Below are 21,061 nucleotides of genomic sequence, written 5' to 3'. Positions count from 1 at the left end.
GATATCAAATCCAAACTCTCCTTGATGCACAAGCCTCTTTCTGCATTGTCTGTGGGAGTGACAATTGTTTTTGATTTTGTTTCAGTGACATTGCAGGAGTGCTGCTTAAATCTACAGGGATCTTTTTAGACTCTGGCTTACAAGAGAGCTGTGATGGGTTTTGGGCTAATGCTGATGACAGTGCGGCTTCAGATGAAATCAGGTACTTCCAGACCTACATAAGATACACTATCATGTTATGGATATCTTTATATGCATGAAAGAAGCAGCATGAATTTCTTTTAAAATTGCAGCAGAAACCCAGTGTTTGTGTATGCTCAGCCTAATAATGCTTGCAGTTAAGGGCATGAAAATAATTTCTGTGCCTTGTTTCCTTAACTGTACACTTTGTCTTTTTGTGTAGGATGTGTCATCTTCTCAATACCAGATTCATTTTTAGCTTCTTGTTTGTACATATTTGCCTTCTGACTTCTTGATTAGCCTTTTTTATGTGTTCTTCTTCAGCACATTTGAATGCATGTGTGACAATGTGTTGAAATAACTGCATTCTGTTAAATTATTTGTAGGAGGTCTGTGATAGAGACCAGCCGGGCACTGAAAGAGCTGTTCCATGAAGCCAGAGAGAGAGCATCCAAAGCTCTTGGCTTTGCCAAGAGATTAAGAAAGGTAAAAAGAACAAGTGGTTTTACATAGTGTGCCCAATTCAGCTGCATTGATAGGCTTCTTAACAGTGCAGTTTGATAAACACCTGTCATTTTATTCTTAGGACCTTGAAATAGCAGCAGAGTTCACATTTTCTGCCTCTGTGCGGGACTTCCTCAGTGCCCTGAAAGCACAACAGTACATGAAGGTAAAATCAGCCTGGGGCTTAAAGGGATTATTATGCTCTCCAGTGTGTGGCATGTAGATCTTGTGCATGTCCAACTACCAAGGTTAGATATGTCTAGCTACCAAGGACCAGTTCGTGGGGGCATACTTTGCTGAATTGTAAGCTGCCTTTGGATCATACAATGAAGGGAAGGATAAGATACACTTAATAAATAATTTCTCGCTGAGGGAGTAAACCTGTGTCTGGGTTGTACCACTGAAGGTGGGGGCCCATGTGACTGAATGCTGTTCCTTGAACATCTGTGTACTTGGAAAACACCTGACCTCCCTGATATACATTGTGGGGCAGAGGTGGGTGGGAAGGAAAGGCATCACCTCACTGCTGTGAGTTCATTGCCCTCTTGCAGCCCACCAGTACACAGAATGTGTCCCACTGTTGCCAAGTTAACTGAGAGGTGTTCCTGACTTTCTGTGCCATGTTGATGGGTAATGAAACATGGGAAGACAGAGTGATGCCTAGTGATGCGTTGTCAATACACCCTGGGGCAAGAGCAACACCACTTTGTATGTCGTCAGTGTCAATTCTCTGTAGTCTTGTTCCCTGTGTGATCCCCACTGGCTAGTATCATGCAGTGATGGGGGAGGCAACAGAGATACAGAAGCTCTAGGTGGTGGTTGTAGGGAGGGATGCAGTGCAAATAGCCACGGAAAAGGTGCATAAAGGTATGGGGTGGAAGTCACTTAGTATCTGTGAAAATCCTTTCACCCTGAGAAAAATGAGTGAATTTTTTCTGTGGTTCTAGTTGTTAATAATTTGGACCATACTGGTTTGTTTTTCAGGTACAGATCCCTGGACTTGAAAACTTACAGATTTTTGTGCCAGATAACCTTTCAGGAGAGAAATCTATCATCCTGCAACTACTTAATACAGCTGCAGGAAAGGACTGTTCAAAAGACTCTGATGAGGTTGCAAGCGAACCATTTTTACTTATGACAAAGTACAGAGACAAAGATGATGACACTGATGACAGCTGGAGCACTTGGGAAGGACCACCTGTCAAAATTGTCCCTCAGGTGGAGACAATTGACACATTGAGAAGTATGCAGGTAAAGAATTTCTGTATTAGTATTCTTCTGATTTGGTAAATGGTAGTTATTTATGGAATCCCAACATTTAAGAAATGCTCTGCTTTTCTCACATGTAAGAAAATCGGAAATACTACTAGGGTAGGATCTTAGGTGCTTGAGAATTCGGCCTATGCATTCTTCATAGGGGTTTAGTTTGATCCTCATATTGCAAAAAAGTGTGTATTTTTCTGTCTTGAATGGATTTGAGAGTAGGATAAATTGTCAATATAGCCTTAGATCAGATTGGGGTTGTGATCCAGAGCATGGCGCTTTGCTGAGTAAAGCGATTCTATTCTGAACACCTTGCCGTAGTACCTAACTGTAGATTTCTTTTTATTATTCTACCTTTTTGTAAAACCACTTTGAGGTTTCTTCTACAGTCAAGCCTTGTACAGTGGTGCCTCGCAAGACGAAATTAATTCGTTCTGCGAGTTTTTTCATCTAGCGAATTTTTCGTCTTGCGAAGCACGGTGTCGGAAAAGTTTTGGAAAAGCTTCAAAAATCACCAAAAACCTCAAAAAAGGCTACCACACCGCGTTCTATGAGTTGCTCCTCGAAGTCAAGTCGCAACTGTATTAACGGTGTTAAGAAAAAGGAAACAAACTTGCAAAAAACGCAAGACGTTTTCGTCTTGCGAAGCAAGCCCATAGGGAAATTCGTCTTGCGAAGCAGCTCAAAAACCGCAAAACCCTTTCGTCTTGCGAGGCATTCGTCTTGCGGGGCACCACTGTATAAATTTTATAAAATAAATAAGAAACAACGTTTGAAGCTACAGAATGTTAGTAGAAAATGTACCATTGTTATAATGTTAATAAGTTCTTGCACCAGTTGACATATGGGAGAAATCAAACGGCTTTCTTCACTTTAGAAGTATGAAACTAATGCATATAGTGAGCATATAAAGTTTTTATTCTAGCAACAAGAAGTGCATGGAGCTCTCTTCCTCCCACCACTCAGCAGCTGATTTTCTGAAGTGTGCGTCTGCACAGACTTCATTCCCCAACTTGCTGTGTGGAGGTTTTGCACCACAGCTGCCCGTACAACTGGAGCTGCTCTCATCCCTCAGCTAGCAGCCTCTGGTGCATAGAGGGAGGCAGACAATGTACCAAAATAGGTTTATCAATATGTAATTGTCTCTAAATTGGTCACAATGAACGTTGAAGGAACAGCCTTGGAAAATCCAGAAGTACAACTGGAGACATTTTTCATAAAATTAGCAATTTTGTGGGAAGGAAAATAGTACCATTTAAAACATGTCAGAGTTAAGTATTTTAAATTTCAGAATAGCTGTAATCGAATTCACGGTTACAACTTTGGGAACCTGTTTTCAGCAATACCATAAATTAACCTTGTCTTCTTAGGTTGACAACCTCCTTCTTGTAGTCATGCAGCCTGTTCATCTTGTGAACCAGAGAAAAGCTGTGCAACAGTTTCTTGAAGGGCTCATCTCTTTACATCAGGAGCAAACATCCAGCCAGCCAGTCATTGCCAAAGCTTTGCAGCAGCTGAAGGTACACATCTTTCTGGTTTATATTCCTCTGGATTGTTAAGCATTCTCAGTCGCTTAGAATTACAAAATCTCTAAAGAGGTCTACTTTTAAATGCAAGTGATCAGAAAAAGATTGTCATTGAGTTTTGTTCAAGTAAATTGAGAGTAATTTATACAGTAAGCTGAATGAATTATATATACAGATTGGGAAGTTGTGTGTTTATGCACTGACACATGAGGCATAGCTTCCAAACAGATTTGAATAGTAAGTAAGAAACTTTATATCGTGCTTTAGGAAGACAGTAAAATGCAGTGCTTGGAGAAACCTTTCTCTTATAAGGCTTTACTATTTACAAATCACCAGTTTTATCCACCTGACTTCTACTAAGAGTAGATCCATTGAAATTAATGGACCTAAGATATTCATGCCCATTAATTTCTGGATTACTGCTGTCGTTACAAAAGTCACCTATCAATGTTTGGTCCAGTGCTCCAGATTTCTAGGGCTTAACCAGAAAATTCTTGGAAGCTGGCCATCACAATCTGTGTAGGAAACTGGGTGTGGAAACTTGCATGCACACAAATAGTGGTTGGGTATATGCACTTGAAGAATCTTAATCCCACATTTGATGAAGTTGGCTCTTGGTAAAAATCACATTTTATTTTTAAACAGTGCAATCCTATATATGTCTACTCTGAAGCAAGAACCACTGAGTTCAGTGGGACTTACTGCCAGGTGAATAGGTATAGGATTGCAGCCTAAGGTACCCCATGATATAGTGAGAAGTAGCCATTGAGGATTATCATAAAGTTCCTGTAGAACTATGTATTGCATGCTTAAGAAATATCAATTAACTATGAGTTAATTGTTTTGATGAATTTGTTGTTTGCTTTATATGCTGTGTTTGATATTATAGAGATTGCAGTGTTCGTTGTTTTTAAATGCTATTGTGATTGCTGTGAGACTCTTTGAGCCCAGCATTTGCTATTTGAAAAGCAGGATACAAATATTAAATACACAAATAATATTTCAGCAAATATTTTTCCTGTTTTCCAGAGTGATGCATTACAGCTTTGCAATAAGATAAGCAGTGCGATTGACAGAGTTGATCGCATGTTCACATCTGAATTTGATGCTGAGGTTGATGAATCGGAATCTGCCACCTTGCAGCAATATTATCGGGAAGCCATGATTCAGTGTTACAACTTTGGTTTTGAGGTTGGTTCAAGAGAAATGTTTTGCCTATTTTTTCCCAAGTGGAAGGCTTTAATTTTATTTCTTCGAAGTGAATTTTTAAATGGGTCATTTTTTTAAAAACAGCTTTTTGATTGGGTAATCACTTTTCACTTCGGAGAAATAGCGTTGTGTAGCTAATAGTAGCAGAATGTTTAGAATCAGACCTAAGGGTTCGTCTAGCCTAGTATTCCATTCTTACAGGGCCAACCAGATGAGAAGTCCACAAGCAAGACATGAGTGCAACAGCACTCTTCTGCTTGACTTTTTATGCAAAAGAACAAAAACGCACAGAAAAATAAAAACAATATATATTTCCCATTATAAGAATGCTTGTTTTGTTTGAAAGTTATGAAACATTGGAGGCTGTGTAGCAAGCACACCACATAAGAAAATAGAAGATCATCTGCTCAGGTCAAAATTAGACCCATATTCTCCTTTTTCAAGGGCTGCTGCTAAATAGCAGTGTTCCCTACTGGGTTTCTCTTTCTTATGTATGAAAGGCTCCAGGGAGTTTTGGCCCAACAGCCTTTTTATTTATGCATAACTGCAGTTTTGTATTGCATTGGTTATCAGTTTGGTTTGTATACAAGGTGTTACAGAGACATACCATGCTATTCGCTTGCTTTTTTCACAGGGTGGTATCTTAACAAAGTAGTTCCATTTCCACAATGATTTCCATTTGCACAGTGGATCTCCCTTCTCTCTCCTCTCTCCGTCAACAAGATTTAGGGGAGATGGGGGAACACAAAGGGAGGGAGGGGAACATCCATTGCACAGCCAGAAGTCCTTGTGTTAATGAGCTACTTGGTTGGATTACACCCACAGTGTTTATGATGTACCTATTATTAATTTTGAGTTGGATTATTGGAGAATTTGTAAATCCGGAAGCAGAATTTTTAAGTTTAAGAAACACCGTTGTAGCAGTTGAAAATGGCAATATTTATTTCAAACCCTTGACAGGTGATTTTAATATATTGCAGTACCACAAAGAAGCCATCCGTCTGATGTCTGGGGTATTCAGACAGAAAATTGGAGACCAGTATATCAGTTTTGCAAGAAAGTGGATGAATTACGTCCTTACTAAGTGTGAGAGTGGCCGAGGTACTAGACCAAGGTAATGATTGAGAAATAACTATTTTCGATTTTCCTCCTTTCTGTTTTATGGGAGCTTGTATATTTTAAACAAAGAGCAATGTTGCTGCCTTGATTACTTTGAAGATTATATTAATGCTAAATATCACAACATGGGTACAAGAATAAGATACTTGAGTTAATCCAAGGCACCAGTCATTTAAGAGTTTTCAGATAAATGTGACTCTCATGATTAGAAAACAAGGCTAGAATTAAGGTTTGTTACAGTTTAATTAGACTTGATTTTTTAAATTACAATATGGGGAATGCATGCTATAGTAAAAAATCAGGATGACTTAGAATATAATCCTCTGCACATTGCCTGCATCAAGAGCTGCACGCTACCTCCAAGGATTCTCTTATAATTCACTAAGTACCTGAAAGTCACAGCAATTTGGTTACGGTTAATTGTGGGTTCCCAAGCATTTTGGCTGTCCTTACCAGGTGTACATCCTTTTCTACATGGCATACACTTCATTATTTCCTTTGTTGTCACTAATTTGAAAAGATAATTGTTATGACTGGAGATGTTGCAGAGTTTGGCCAGACTTTGCATTGTGGACATACTAAATGTCTGCGGAGAAACAGGGTTGGCATCTAAATCAGGAGTCAGTAGACTCCCCCCCCCCCCCGCACCTAAATCTGCTTTGGAAGGTTTTGGAAACCTCCAAAATAGGTTTAGGAGGCACATGGAGGAGGGGGAAGTCCTGTTGTGCCAATGGACCTTGTTCCATGAACACATGTCCCATTTAGTGTTGTGTTGAAACCCACCTTAAGGGTGTTGGGATTACAGTATTCTTTCCCATGCATAGCCATAAAAACATAGCTTCAGGGAACAGAGTCTTGAGTAGGCATTGTTTTAGATTTGCATAGTGTTTAGAAAGGCAATATTTTTGTGTAGCATGGCAACAGAGGTTGTTTTTCTCTAAATAAATAGAGCTGCTTATATAAGTACTCCTGGTTAACCAGTAACTTCTTTCTGCACAACAGGTGGGCAACACAAGGTTTTGATTTCCTTCAAGCCATTGAGCCAGCATTTATTTCAGCTCTGCCTGAAGATGACTTTTTGGTATGTCATTAACCACTCTCACATTTTAAGTTAACAAACACTATTGGCTGCATTTGAGACCAGATAAGGGCTGTTTTGCTGGTGGTTCATTTTAATGATACTTCTTGAATTATGTATGTTCCTAAGGTATACATTTCAGTTTGTTAAAGATACTGCAGGTACTTATTAGAAAAATGCAGTATTGTTGCAATGATGTTAATTTTCTATCTTTCAGAGTTTACAGGCATTGATGAACGAATGTATTGGCCATGTAATTGGAAAGCCTCATAGTCCTGTTACAGGTTTGTACCTTGGTAAGGCAGCAGCTACACAGTCTCTTCCTCTGGAACTTTACACCTGTAGTTTGTAGAAATAGAAACATGTCGTTGTAAGTGAATTGAATGTGTAAATCTAAAACACACACGAGTCACAATAAAAACAAGAACCAGCCAGTCATCCAACTCAGTATGTCGGCCTCCTGTCTTCACAAAATGATGACAACAAATCAGCAGGAATGGGGAACCTGAGACTCCCAGGGTGTTATTAGACTGCAGCTTCCATCATCCTTGACCATCATGCTGGTTGGGGTTGATGGGAGTTGGGAGTCTTAACAACCTGTAAAGGACCAGTGTTTCCCCATCTCTACAATAAAGAATGCAGTTTTTAAAACCCCTCTAAAATATAAGAAGCAGCAGATAATCCATCTTGGCCTACTAGAACAGACAGGTTTTCAGTTTGGCTTGGAATGACATCAGGGAGGTGAGGTGGCCAGATAACTCTTCTCAAGGCGCACAGCATTCCAAAGCATGAGCACAGCAGCTAATTAAGTCCCATCACATGTTCCCACCACATGTTCCTTCCTGAGCCTCAGGAATTGGCAGTGCCTGTCCAGATGACTTCAGTGAGCATGGTGGTCCCAGGGCATGTTCTGAAGGGACAAGAGGCCTTGCTGAAGCTAAGCAGGCCAGGATCTTGTCAGTGTGTGGATGGGAGATTGCTTACGAAATGCACATGTGCTGCTGTGTGCTGCTTAGAGGAAGAAAGGCAGAAAAAGAACAAATAAGTAATAGGTGGTCCTTAGGTGTTTGGGCACTTAAACCGCTTAACTTTAAAAGTAGAAACCAGCACTTTGGATTGGGCCCAGGAATGAACAGGACGCCAGTGAGTATAGTACAGGCATAGGCAAACTTGGCCCTCCAGATGTTTTGGGACTACAATTCCCATCATCCCTGACCACTGCTCCTGTTAACTAGGGATGATGGGAATTGTAGTCCCAAAAACATTGGGGGGGGCGGCGAGTGTGCCTATGCCTGGTATAGTACAATAGTGGAATCACAGGCTGCTGACAACTGGCTTCAATCAACAACCTTAGCGCTGCTTTCTACAGCAACTGAAGTTTCTGAGCTCTCCTTAAAGGTAGCCCCATGTAGAGCATGTAATAGTAATCCAAGCTAAGGCACGTGTGACCACGCTCACAAAACAGTGATGAACAAACTGAAACTATATGGGAAATAACCTTATACAGAATATTTTGCATTAATAGCAGAAATTGAATAGCTTTCCTGGAGATTCTTCAACTTAGCCCTGCACACATTGTTGGTGGCAAAGAACAAAAACAAAACTGATCAAACCATTGGTGGGCCTCCTATGAAACTGGTGGGCTACATTGTGCCGGGAGGTGCACGAGGTGTGCAGACATGCATGAACTAGAGAGGCCTGCAAGCCAATGTGGAGTCTTGTTGTATATAGAGTGTGTCCTCCACAATTAGCTTGCCTTCCACTGCATAAAATGTATAAGCAAGGGAGTAGCTTATGTTGAGAGATCAACAACTATGGCAGGTACAGCTATAAAGTGACAACATTAAAATGACTAGAAGTGTTCTGCTGATACCAGGTTAGGATCTCTCTTGCTTATTGTGGTTGAGCTGGAATGGCTCCTAATGGACCTTTGTCCATTAGGACAAATTGAAGAAATAATGGCATTATTATACTCCATTAGGAGTATATTGAAGAAATAATGGCAGTACTTGAGGAGGAAAAGAAGAAAACTCAAATCCGTGTTTTGCTTGAACATCAAAGATGCAGTTGGAAGAGTGAACAACTTCAGTCCAAACAAGTCCAGGTTAATTATGAAAGAATATATCTGTAGTCAAGCTAAATACAGTGGTGCCCCGCAAGACGAATGCCTCTCACGACGAAAAACTCGCTAGACGAAAGGGTTTTGCGTTTTTTGAGTCGCTTCACAAGACAAATTTCCCTATGGGCTTGCTTCTCAAGACAAAATGTCTTGCAAGTTCTTGCGAGTTTGTTTCCTTTTTCTTAAAGCCGCTAATAGCCGTGCTTCGCAAGACGAAAAAACCGCAAGACGAGACTCGCGGAACGGATTAATTTCGTCTTGCGAGGCACCACTGTATTTAAATATACAGAGCAAGTCCCATAAATTGGGAGTTGTCTTGTGGCTTAAGGAAGCCTTTGTACTTTTGCAAAATATTACACACACACACACTTTCTTAACTATTTGTACGCTAAATGACATATAAATACGAATAGCTTACTTATTAGTGCTTGCTTTTCCATAGCCCACCACATCTCCTGGCTACTAGCCTGCATATACATTGGGCTGACCAATTTCTTAAGTCCGCTTCTCATGGGCTGGCAGGCAAATCTGAATGCACAGTGAGCCACATCAGTTGCTATTTGAGAAAATCTCTCTGGGTCGATTTCATCCCAGTTTCTTCCACTTCAAACAAATTGCATGAACTGGACCTCCATTACAATGATCCTGCATCAAATGTGACATGCATGTGTTGACTGTTCTCTTCAATCATCTGAATGCCCTCCCTCTGCCTCTTTCTGCTTGTAGCTATTCATCGGAATAGTCCCCGTCCTGTGAAAGTACCTCGATGCCATAGTGATCCCCCAAATCCTCACCTCATCATCCCAACACCTGAAGGGTTCAGGTATTAAAAGCTTATCCAGATCCTTACTGCTTGTATTCTAGAGGAAACTGGTGTTTCTGAAGTTGTTCAAGCAACTTTACCATTTGAACCTTGCTGTCTGCCTTTATCCAAAGGAGATAAAAAAAAAATCCTATGTGCCAAGCCCACAATACTTTCTCCCCTTTGAAAAAATGCATAAAACCCCACAGTAATTTTCCTTATTGTTATGAGTTCTGTGAAGAATGTCATTGCCTCTCTGTAACATCATTTTGATAAGTGACATAGCCTTTCTCCTCTATATCTGAACAACTTTCTGAATTTTATTATTATTTATTGCTTTCTTCTGTTCTCCATGATATGTGATTCAGTAATATGCTACTACAGTGCTGGAGCTAGAGGTTTGTTTTGTGTGTGTATGTATGTATGTGTGAGTTATAAAAAGCAGCAAGAGCAAGGCAGCTCTTTCTCCCCATCTCTGTCCACCACAGTCCTATCCTACAGTTTCTTGAACCTCCCCCCCCCCATTTTCTTGCTGACTATTTCCTCTCCTTCTCCTCAAAAGATTGCAAACAACAGTATTAACCCGCAAACAGGTGGACCCTCCTAGATCTATAATATACGAAAAATGGAAACTTGGCTATTGATGACAAATTAGTGGTAGCTCTAGCAGTAATGTTACTGATTTTTAAAAACAGTTTTATTAAGAGCCTCAGACAACTGAGATGCAGAAAATGAAGCTTCTGTTGTGCTGCTTTCTCTTCTGGTTTTTTAAACATGCATGTATGTGCATGCAAATCCCTGTGATGTTGCTGCTTCTGTTAAGTGTAGATTATGAAAGTTAGCTGAATATGGTGGCATTTCTGCATCTTGGAAATTAGAGGGTTTCCACATCAACTTGTCTATGGACGTTGTCACTTCACACCTACAAAAAATATATATACTATAAGAATTACTATACAAAGCCATCATGCGGAGACAGCATTTGCACACATCACACTAAATCACGCTGGAGCAAGCCTCGGCAGATTTCAGATTTACATGCTTCTCTCCTCTCCTCTCCCTTTGCAAATTGCAATGAGATTGGAAACTTCTGCTTTTGCATAACTGGCTTGTTTAAACTGTGACCATACAGTAGTACCTCGGTTCTCAAACGTAATCCAATCTGGAAGACCGTTTAAGTTCTGAAATGTTCTAAAACTGAGGCGCAAAGGGCTGTCTGCAAATCCAATTGAGAAAACTGAAAAACACGCAGCGGAAGCCGTTTGACTTCCAAGGCACGCTTGAAAATAGAAGCATTTACTTCCGGGTTTTTTAAATGTTCGTCAACGAAGATGTTCGAGAACCGAGGTACCACTGTATTTAAGATTAAATACAGTTCCAGGTCTCGACAAAAGGGCAAGCCATGTTTAATCGAAAGTGCGGCTCTGCGAAAGGAGAAGTGAGGAGACAGAGCATGTGAGCCCAAATAGCTTAAGAGTAGTGTATGCCTGCTGCTGCTGCAGTATTTGTATTCACTACACTTTTTGTTTACAAATTTGTTTTCAGTACTCCACATTTATAAATGGGTCTCCTTTTGCTTGCTGAAAACAATCTAGGTCCTCAGTCGCAAGCATAATTTTATAGTGCAAACTGGAAACTTAATCTACTTAGAGCTCAAATAATTTTACAGGGTTTTTTTTTTAAAAAAATGAACTTTTCACAAGATTTTTTCAGACTACTGTTTTGAGTCACCGTGTTTTAAGAATCCAGTAAAAATGGACCTGAAAGTCTTTTCCTGAAGCTTTTCTTCTCACTGCAGCACAAGGAATGTCCCATGTGATGTACGGAACCATTGCAGCCCTGCTCTTAGTCGCCCCACTCCCGTCGGTGGTGACTCAACTCAGCCAAAACCACCTGTCAGCAGTACAAATGATATCAGGTAGCTCCACAACATAGCAGATTCATTCCTGTCCCCATCACTCATATAAACTGCTTGCAATTAGATCCTAGTAGTTCCTCATGGTTCCATTATATGCTCCTGGTGATTACCTTGTTTCTTCTAAAAGTGTGAGATTTTTTTTTTTAAGCGCACGTTATATGTTTATCCATTTTAAAAAGATCATTTTTTTTACCATGCATGCTTGAGAACAATTTTTTATTTAGTTTTATTTTAGAACCATTAATGCATGCAGTTCATTTCCTCTGTTCCTTTGCAGCTTTATAGTAGCTAGGTGTGACTGAACTAATACTGAACAGTGAGCCTATAATATGTACACCTCTCTTAATTTCATAAAATTCTACCCATGGGCATATAGAGCGAGTAGTAAAACCTTGCAAGGAGAGTTACACTGGTGACAAATCCACCATAAGATGTTTCTTTGGCACACTGAACAACATGCAGTGCACAAATGCTACCATACTTCATTTGTTCTTTTCAAGTACCCCATATTTCAGATAAGGAGAAAACCCAGCAAAAGCAAAGCAGTTGTGTCTGGTACATTGATAATGATATCTTTAATTTTATTTGTTTCTCTGGACATTGGGTTGAATCCATCTAAGCCATGCTTTGAGAAGACCCATTGAAATCAACTAACGTGCATCCATTGGTTTCAGTGGATTTATTCTGAGTATGGTCTAGTTGGATGAGACCCATTTTAAATTAGATTTTCAAAGGTATAGAATTATGACTTGACACAGGATCTTTCTTTCTCCCATTAATATATACATATGTATGTATACACCTGTATGCATAAATATGTATACCTTGGAAATGTATACTGCCCTGCCATTCCTTCCAATTGCTGCTGATGTGTTTGGATATGTAAGATGGCTCCATTTTTTAAAAAAATGAACTACGTCTAGTGGACAAGCTCCTTTGACCTAACAGGATTGTTGCCTGGTTTATTGTAGACCAGCGACATCTGGCGCCTCCACAAGTGTTCCCCCTTCCCTGTTTCACGATGATTCCTGCATTGACTAGATGACCTTCAGGGTCCCTTCCAGCTTCACAGTTCCATGACTATATGATCAAATGTAAATGTAGCCTTATGGTACATTTGCATGTACTGGTGCCATTGCATTTACCCCTCTCAAATATTAGTAGCAGCTTTTTTTTGGAGAACAATCATATTTGGGGATTCCTCTCTCTCTCTCTTTAACCAGGATGCAGATCTAGACTATAAACATTTAGTTTGCTTTCTTAGTATGTGGCTTTCATTAACATACAGAATCATGGCTATTTCCACTTTATTTAAGCTTTCTGCTTTTAGAAAATTGTCGGGGGGCGGGGAGTAAAAGTGCTAATTACGACAGCAGCAGTGTGTGTTCTTTTAAACAGAGGCTCCAGCGTCCCTGAAAATGATAGACTGGCTTCAATTGCTGCTGAACTGCAGTTTAGATCATTAAGCCGCCACTCAAGTCCCACTGAAGAACGTGAAGGTGATTGCTGTCTAAATTGTAATGCTTCCCCCCACCAAATTGTTTATGCATTTCTCCCTAAAACAAACAACCATTTTATTTCAAGGCCAACAAACAGTCATTTTATTTCAAGGCCAACAAACAACCATTCAAGGCCAGGTTCTTCTGCTGAGCTATCAGTTTGACCTTCTCATTCCCAAATACTGAAGGTGTGAATCTGTCGGCAGATTAGGATCTATCTTTATTATGCCTTATGGTAGAACGCTTTTCGTAGCAGATCTGCTATTGTAATTTAATGTAGTTGTTTGCATCATTTATGCCCCACTAACAGTAAGTAAAATGAGGAATTGTAAGTCTGGAGAGTGATCAGCTAACCTGCTAATTAAGTGCTCTGATGATCAAAGAGGGCATTAACTAAATGATGAAAGGCAACAAGTGATGAAACCAGGCAGGATTCCTGCCGAGACTACGCTTGTGGAATAAATAGAGGCACCACTACTTTGAAGGCTGCGCTCCATAATTAGGACCAACCCCTACAAATACCCTTACAAATTGATACTGAAATATCAACATGTAGCAAGCAGACTCTGTTATTGAAAGCCAGCCATAAATATAGAATGAGAAATTGCCCTTATTTTTACAGCTTCATTATGACTAATCGGGTTATTGTCCATTCCAGACCTAACTTTTTGCTTATTAACCCTTCCAAATCTACCATTCTGTGATTCTAATGGGAACCTAGAACATTTCAGATTTTGACACTCTTTTCAGTTTATTTCAGACAGTAATTTTGGTTTTCACTTTTTGGTTATTCTACATTTAATCATATTCCTATGCACAGTTGTTTTTATGTGTATAACCTTCAATTTCTATAGAATGAATGCTTTATAGCATTGTCTCATCAGTCCCACCACCCTTATCCCATTCATCTTAAATTCATGGAGCCAAGAGGTTCCTTCTGTGAGTAGAAAGGCATTTCCACTTGCGGTGGGGAGGCATCAGTAGTCTGTGGTGCCATATAACGCTATTTCTGATAGCTTTCTGACCCACAGGAGCATTGCCTCCGTGGACACTGGGGGCTACTAAAAGGCATTGCATGGGGCAACCTAGCCCGTTTTTATGGCACCGGCCCCTTCCTCCTCCACCAAAACAAGTGGTGCTTGTTTCTACCCTTGCAACTAAATTGTCTCTAAAGAGTATGCAATCGATCTCCGTGTTTATGTAAATAGCTTATACTACTGTGGGGCCCTAATAATAGTTTGAACCATCTTCATATCCTAACATCAACAGGAACCAGTGCTAAGCAGTGGGTAAAAATAAATAAATCAGTTTTCTGCTCTATATCAGTGCCATCAGTTTCTTAAAGCATTTTGTTTTCACAGAGCCTACTTATCCAAAAGGAGACTCTAGTGGATCAGCCCGAAGAAGTTGGGAGCTGCGGACTCTTATCAGTCAGACCAAAGGTAAAGATAAGAGTTGGCTACTTAGCTGTGTTGTTTTGCCATTAATGCTAGGTATGAGTTTTAGGAATGCCCTCAATGCCAGTTGGTTTTGCTGTAAGCTCTCACCAAACTATATCTTCCTAGTAAATGGACTTGTATTTCTGTTAGTACATCGCTTGTAGGGTTGCAAGAAGTTTTGTAAGGAGAACTATATGAATTATTGCGAAAAAGGACTAAGAAGGAGTTTATTTAAGATTTGGATTTTATAGCAATAACTATTAAAATAAAATGCAAAATCAGAAAGAAAGTTAGAAAACCATTAGTCAAGGTTGACGGAAGTCCTAGGCTGTGATAGCCAAAGGTTTGTTATGTTGTATAAGATGGGATGTTACCTTTGGAAAACATGTGCAAAAACCAATAAATTGTATGTATGTATGTATGTATGTATGTATGTATGTATGTGTTTCTGTTAGTATACACAAATGTGCATATTGGTGCAAAACCTAAACTTGACAGCCATTGACAGCTCTTAATGCCTGGTGGAGGATTCAGAAAGTTATGGCATTTACTGAATCATTTCAAGAACCACCAAACTAAACCACATGAAACCGAGGTGGTACGGTTGCTGCACCATAAGCCCTCAGTCATGCATGGCAAAAGGTTAGCGGGAGATGACAATAGATACTTGTTCATGTCTATTCTCATTCATGGCCTAAATTTAAAGTGTACAAAGAATGACTTATGAGTTTTATCAGCATTGCAGCTTACCATATCTTAAACTCATATAGTAATGGTTCTCTATAGTCTGCTTGCTTTTTTTTGTCTAAAAGTCATTCTCTAACTGCTTCTGAGGTTGATAAGTTTGGCTGATACCAGACAGTCATGCATATATGGTGCTGTCTTGTGTTAGCCCTCTACTGACTGTCTGATTCGCAGCAATTCATTGAGATTTCAGGCAGAGATCTGACAGCTCTACAGCCTGCTTTCCTTTTAACTGGAGATCCCAGGGATTGAAATTGCAATAACAGGACTTGTTCAAAATTTCCCCCTTTCTGTCTTAATTCCTAGACACTGCTTCCAGGCAGGGACCCATGGAGGCAGTTCAGAAATCTGTCCAGCTGTTTGAAGAAAAGAGGTACCGAGAAATGAGGCAGAAAAATATTATTGGCCAAGTTTGCAACACTCCCAAATCTTACGATAACGTCATGCATGTAGGCTTGAGAAAGGTGACTTTTAAGTGGCAGAGAGGAAACAAAATTGGTAAGTTTCTGGTAAGCTGCTTTTCAGTAAACTGTATTCCTAACTGCAGTTTATTTTACAATACATGAAACCCAAGCAGCATATTAAATGCACTGTTGTTGAAGATAGCATCTGCTGAGTATAAGTCAGTGCAGTAGTATATGGAGAAGCACTTGGGCTGATTGCCCTTTTCCCCACCCCAAACGCATGATCATCTTTGTGAAGGAGGATATATGTGCGTGCATCACCTGGTCTTCCATTTCTGCGTAATCACAGTCTTGTTGTAGTTTATGGGTGGAATCAGTTGAACATTTTACTCGTGTACTCAGTGTTGTGTGTACAAATTTGCATTTGTTACAAAGGAGGTTCTTCTGAAATGATCTAGAGGGGATTTTGCCCAAGCAGCTTTCTCTGTATGGAAGTTCTAGCAATTTAAACACTACTTGCCTAAAGCCTCAGTTTCAATTAATACCATTAGAGGATGAACACAGAAAAGTTACATTGAGGATCCATACACATATTTACAGGAGTCATTGTTCATTCTGTGAGCAATATGTTCAGGCTGCTTACACTGTTATTATTCTTACAATTCTGCAGGAGAAGGTCAATATGGGAAAGTGTATACCTGCATCAGTGTTGACACTGGTGAACTGATGGCCATGAAAGAAGTAAGTACTAGACTAATAAAACACACTGATTTTTTCTATTTTCTGCTTTGTATCAGCAGCAATGTTAATTTTAAAAATCACTGTTTTTGCAGATAAGATTTCAACCAAATGATCACAAAACAATCAAAGAAACAGCAGATGAATTGAAAATTTTTGAAGGCATTAAGCACCCTAACCTGGTTCGGTACTTTGGTGTTGAACTCCACAGGGTAAGCAAACCTCAGTCGCTGCCACACGCAAATAAGTTAGGTCCACAAACTTTAATCAGTTTAATTGGTAGGAACACACAGAACCTTTGGGGCCCCTTTTACATGCCATATTAATATTATCATGTTGCATTTCATCACATCTGTACATGGTCAGTGGAAACAGTGGATGTGTGATATATTTCAGAACCATATTTGGGGATGTTTTCAGCTAAGTCTAGTCAGAGTAAACTCAGGGATATCCATGAACCTAAGTGAACCATGTCCATTAACTTCAGTGTGTCTACTCTGAGCTGAATAACACCCTTCCTATTTAAGAATCAAAACTGGGTGTGATATGGAAGCGTCATACTCCAGCTTCTCTGTGTCTTTTTATGTGCTTAAAAGGAGTAGCTGGAGTGGGTTCAGTTTGGGATTGAGGCTGAGCAGAGATGGCCCTAACTGAAATCCCTCCTCTCCGAAGCTGCTGGAGGTGGGGATACAGGTGCAGTGTGGGTACCCACAGCAAACAGCAGCATGAAGTGGGTGGCAGTTTAGATTTGGAACAGACTTGTTCTGCAGTCTGCTTCAGAGGGTAGGACTAGAAGTTTGTTGACATCCGTCTGTCTCGAGAGACGATGGAGTGCAGTCAAACCACTGCATTAGCAGTACCAAAGTGACCTCCGCACCAACCAGGTACAAGCTTGGTGTGGAAATTGCAAGGAAGCCGATTTTGGTTAAACCTTTGCAGAAACTTATTTTAAGAGAGATTTAGCAATAGAACAGAGTGTTTTTGGGAGGTGGTTTTCCAAACCAGCAGAAGTATTTTAGTGGAGCCTGGAACGGCATCTATCAGGGATGCTTTTGTTCCAAGATTCCTGCATTAGGCAGCGGGGGAACTCAATAATCTACAAGGTCTGTTCCTACTATGAAATGGATATCGCACCATGTCTACACTGGCCCTGCCTATTTTATGTTGCAGCATAGAGAGTCTTATGGATGTTGTATGAGATAAAAGCATTCCTCTTGCATTAGGTATGGTGGCCCAAACTACTTTTGTCTGGTATGCTTAGCAACCATCTTCAAGCCCATCACAGCAGACAGTTGCCATTTCCCCCCCTTACCAGCTGTTGCCTGTATAGAACACATCTGGGACAAGGTACTGTGCTGTGCAGCTACCATTCCAGGCAAAAACACAAGGCATTCGTAGCTTACAGAAACGTGTATTTGAAAGACTCTTACTCTGCATACAGAAGATGCAATGAGACCAGATTCCTTTCTTTGCCCCCCAACTATAGGAAGAAATGTACATCTTCATGGAATACTGTGATGAGGGAACTCTAGAGGAAGTGTCAAGGCTGGGCCTCCAGGAGCATGTCATTAGGCTTTACACTAAGCAGATCACAACCGCCATCAATGTGCTGCACGAACATGGCATAGTGCACCGGGACATCAAAGGTAAGCAGCACTTCTGAATTCTTTCATTTCCTTTTTTGCTCTGGGCTGATCTGCAGGTTTGCATTTAAAAAACAAACTTTGGGAATATAACAAAACACGGGGATATAAAGCTACGCAAACCCCATGTTAATGAGATTGCCCCAATTTTCTTTATTTCATTTCCCTCATTTCAGGGGGTTGGACAAAATGAACCTTGGGATCCCTTCCAGCCCTACAAGTCTGTGATTCTATTATTTAATGCATATTCTGCTTTTCCTCCCAGAGGAACCTGGGATAGCAAACACACCTACAATTTAATTTTAAAAAAGCATTCTCAAACAGTTCAAACGTTCTACAATCAGTTACGGTTTAAAGCATTATAACATAATGTGTCACCCTTTTCCTTCTGGATTAGTGCTTCCAGAACCTTATTTTCTGGGGCCAAAATGTATTACTGGTGGTGGTTTCTGTAGTTGGTAGCCACCTCCTCGAGTTGTTGAAATCTGCTCTGGAGGGTTAGAGGTGGCCCAGGAGAATATTGGAGGGTGGCTAGTTGAGGGGAGAGATCTGTGAAAAAATACTACCCCACCTCTGTACTCTGGGGGAAATCCTCCACTGGATCCTAGTGGATCCCATTCCTGGGGGTTAGGCAAGCTCCAAGACACTAATTCCCAACTGTGCATAAGCATACATAAAACTCTGTGCCTAATGGTGACTTGGATTCCAAATGATGAAATGTAATGGCTAATCAAAGCTATGTAGCCAAGAACAGCTGCCTGTTGGTTATATTCTTTTTCAGTGCCCAACCTCCTAAAATCTGAAAAGATACTGATTTCTTCATTATTTTATGTATGCTTATGCACAGTTGGGGATTAGTGTCTTGGAGCTTGCCTAACCCCCAGGAATGGGATCCACTAGGATCCAGTGGAGGATTTCCCCCAGAGTACAGAGGTGGGGTAGTATTTCATAAACTAAGGATTGGAATGAAATTCCTTTATCAGGTCAGTGTTATCCTATGAAAGTGTTTCCCAAATGGGTACCAAAGTGCCAAAAGATGGTATGAGTCAGGTTACATATGCTTCAGGTTACATATGCTTCAGGTTACAGACTCCGGCTAACCCAGAAATAGTACCTTGGGTAAGAACTTTGCTTCAGGATGAGAACAGAAATCGTGCTCTGGTGGCAGCGGGAGGCCCCATTAGCTAAAGTGGTGCTTAAAGTTAAGAATAGTTTCAGGTTAAGAATGGACCTCCGGAATGAATTAAGTACTTAACCCGAGGTACCACAGTATCTATGCCTGGTTGCCTAGTGAGACCTCCAGACCAGTAATTAGGGTGATCACTCTATAATAAACTGTCTCCTTTGGGTTTAAAATCCTGTCTAATTTTTTATTTAAGAATCAATCACTCTCCCCCTCCTTTTCAGGAGCAAACATATTTCTTACTTCATCGGGGCTGATTAAGCTGGGAGACTTTGGCTGCTCAGTAAAATTAAAGAATAACACACAGACGATGCCTGGCGAAGTGAATAGTACTTTGGGGACTGCAGGTAATAGAGAACATGCCAAGGAGGTTTCCTTGTGTGTACTGACTAAAACCAATGAAATGTGTTATTGTAGACAATTGCTCTGATGCATTGTTTTGCTATGGGCACATGAGCTCTGATGTTCACATTGAGAGCCTTACCCATGCTGGCTTACCCATTCATTTCAACTGGCACACATTCCCTTGTGTATGGGAACAAACCTCTTGACTTGAGCCCCTGAAGAATCGCTACCAGTCAGTATAGGCAACTCCAAGATAGTCTTCATGCAGTCGGACTTGGCATGCTTCAAAGTTAACATTTACAAAAAGGATCAGATGTGCTTTACATTATTAAAATGCAAAAACAAATCACTGTGTGGGTGTGTCTGATTTCATGCCTCTTTCACCCCCCCCCCATCCCATACCCTGGGATGATAATACCAATTTGTTAGTCATGAAAACAGAGAGAGTGTGATGCACTTTGGACATTTAATTTTTAAAGGATCTATTCCTAAAAATGAATTCTATTCCTAAAACTTTCTAGACATTCTAGACAGCACTAGTTGTATTGCATAAATCATTAAATAATTTGCAGAATTACTTTACCTTGGAAGCTCATTTTGCACTTGCTCTGCAACAGAAGACTAATGAAACGTTTATTCCGTTTCTAGTCAGAGCACAGGGAACAAATTATATGTGAAACATTCTTTGTTTATAAAAAAGACGAATGGTATTGGCTAAAGCATTTTATATCAACGGCTGCACAAATAAATAATTTGGTTATGTCTATCAGTTTTAAACTACAAATCTGGTTTTGTAGGCATCGGTTTAAAGTTGACATAAATTCTTATTGTCGGCTGCTTAGCATAAGAGAATTTTAAAGATATGGATTTCTGGCTCTGTAGCAGTCCAGCATAATCACAATTTTGCAATTTTCCATTGCTTGGAGCAAGTAGAAAACTGGGATATGTAACTCTTTAATTTAGCAGAAAATATCTGGAGGTGGTTTGTATTAAACTTGTGAAAATGTATTGACTATGTGCATTTAACACATTGGAACAGAGAGCTGATGATCAAATAAGCAACCTGTGCTTGCCAGCAAGACAAAACTTATGGGTAACTTACTATTCTGTTAGACATGATTTGGTTTCTCAGTTGAATCCCATTTGTAGAAGACTCTTCTTCCTTTTGTTACATAATCTGATGTGATTATCTGTGTTGTTTCAAAGCATACATGGCTCCTGAAGTGATCACTAGAGCTAAAGGAGAAGGCCATGGGCGTGCAGCAGACATCTGGAGTCTAGGCTGTGTTGTGATTGAAATGGTCACTGGGAAGGTAAGCGTTATTGTACAGGATTAAGCCAACCTCAA

General features: G+C 40.2%; 1 protein-coding gene across 5 annotated transcripts in view; it reads left to right on the top strand.

Annotated features, from left to right (window-relative positions):
• MAP3K4 (mitogen-activated protein kinase kinase kinase 4) overlaps window positions 1-21,061 on the top strand; it is a 77,416-nt gene that overhangs the window by 52,008 nt on the left and 4,347 nt on the right. For 2 of the 5 annotated variants that reach the window (XM_082215178.1, XM_082215174.1), the window contains exons 7-25: window positions 86-202; window positions 567-666; window positions 767-850; window positions 1,669-1,935; window positions 3,318-3,467; window positions 4,503-4,664; window positions 5,663-5,796; window positions 6,804-6,882; window positions 7,097-7,175; window positions 9,725-9,821; window positions 11,599-11,718; window positions 13,117-13,217; window positions 14,579-14,659; window positions 15,707-15,898; window positions 16,475-16,545; window positions 16,638-16,754; window positions 18,029-18,188; window positions 19,593-19,715; window positions 20,920-21,026. In XM_082215178.1, coding sequence (XP_082071304.1) covers window positions 86-202; window positions 567-666; window positions 767-850; window positions 1,669-1,935; window positions 3,318-3,467; window positions 4,503-4,664; window positions 5,663-5,796; window positions 6,804-6,882; window positions 7,097-7,175; window positions 9,725-9,821; window positions 11,599-11,718; window positions 13,117-13,217; window positions 14,579-14,659; window positions 15,707-15,898; window positions 16,475-16,545; window positions 16,638-16,754; window positions 18,029-18,188; window positions 19,593-19,715; window positions 20,920-21,026 — 2,341 coding nt within the window. The remainder of the gene's footprint in view (window positions 1-85; window positions 203-566; window positions 667-766; window positions 851-1,668; window positions 1,936-3,317; window positions 3,468-4,502; window positions 4,665-5,662; window positions 5,797-6,803; window positions 6,883-7,096; window positions 7,176-9,724; window positions 9,822-11,598; window positions 11,719-13,116; window positions 13,218-14,578; window positions 14,660-15,706; window positions 15,899-16,474; window positions 16,546-16,637; window positions 16,755-18,028; window positions 18,189-19,592; window positions 19,716-20,919; window positions 21,027-21,061) is intronic. The other 3 variants (XM_082215175.1, XM_082215177.1, XM_082215176.1) reach the window with 3 other exon arrangements.

Source organism: Podarcis vaucheri, assembly GCF_965113315.1.
Source record: "Podarcis vaucheri genome assembly, chromosome: 3".
Classification (NCBI taxonomy): domain Eukaryota; kingdom Metazoa; phylum Chordata; class Lepidosauria; order Squamata; family Lacertidae; genus Podarcis; species Podarcis vaucheri.
The sequence above is the reverse complement of the archived record's forward strand: the minus strand, read 5'-3'. Positions and strand labels throughout refer to the sequence as shown.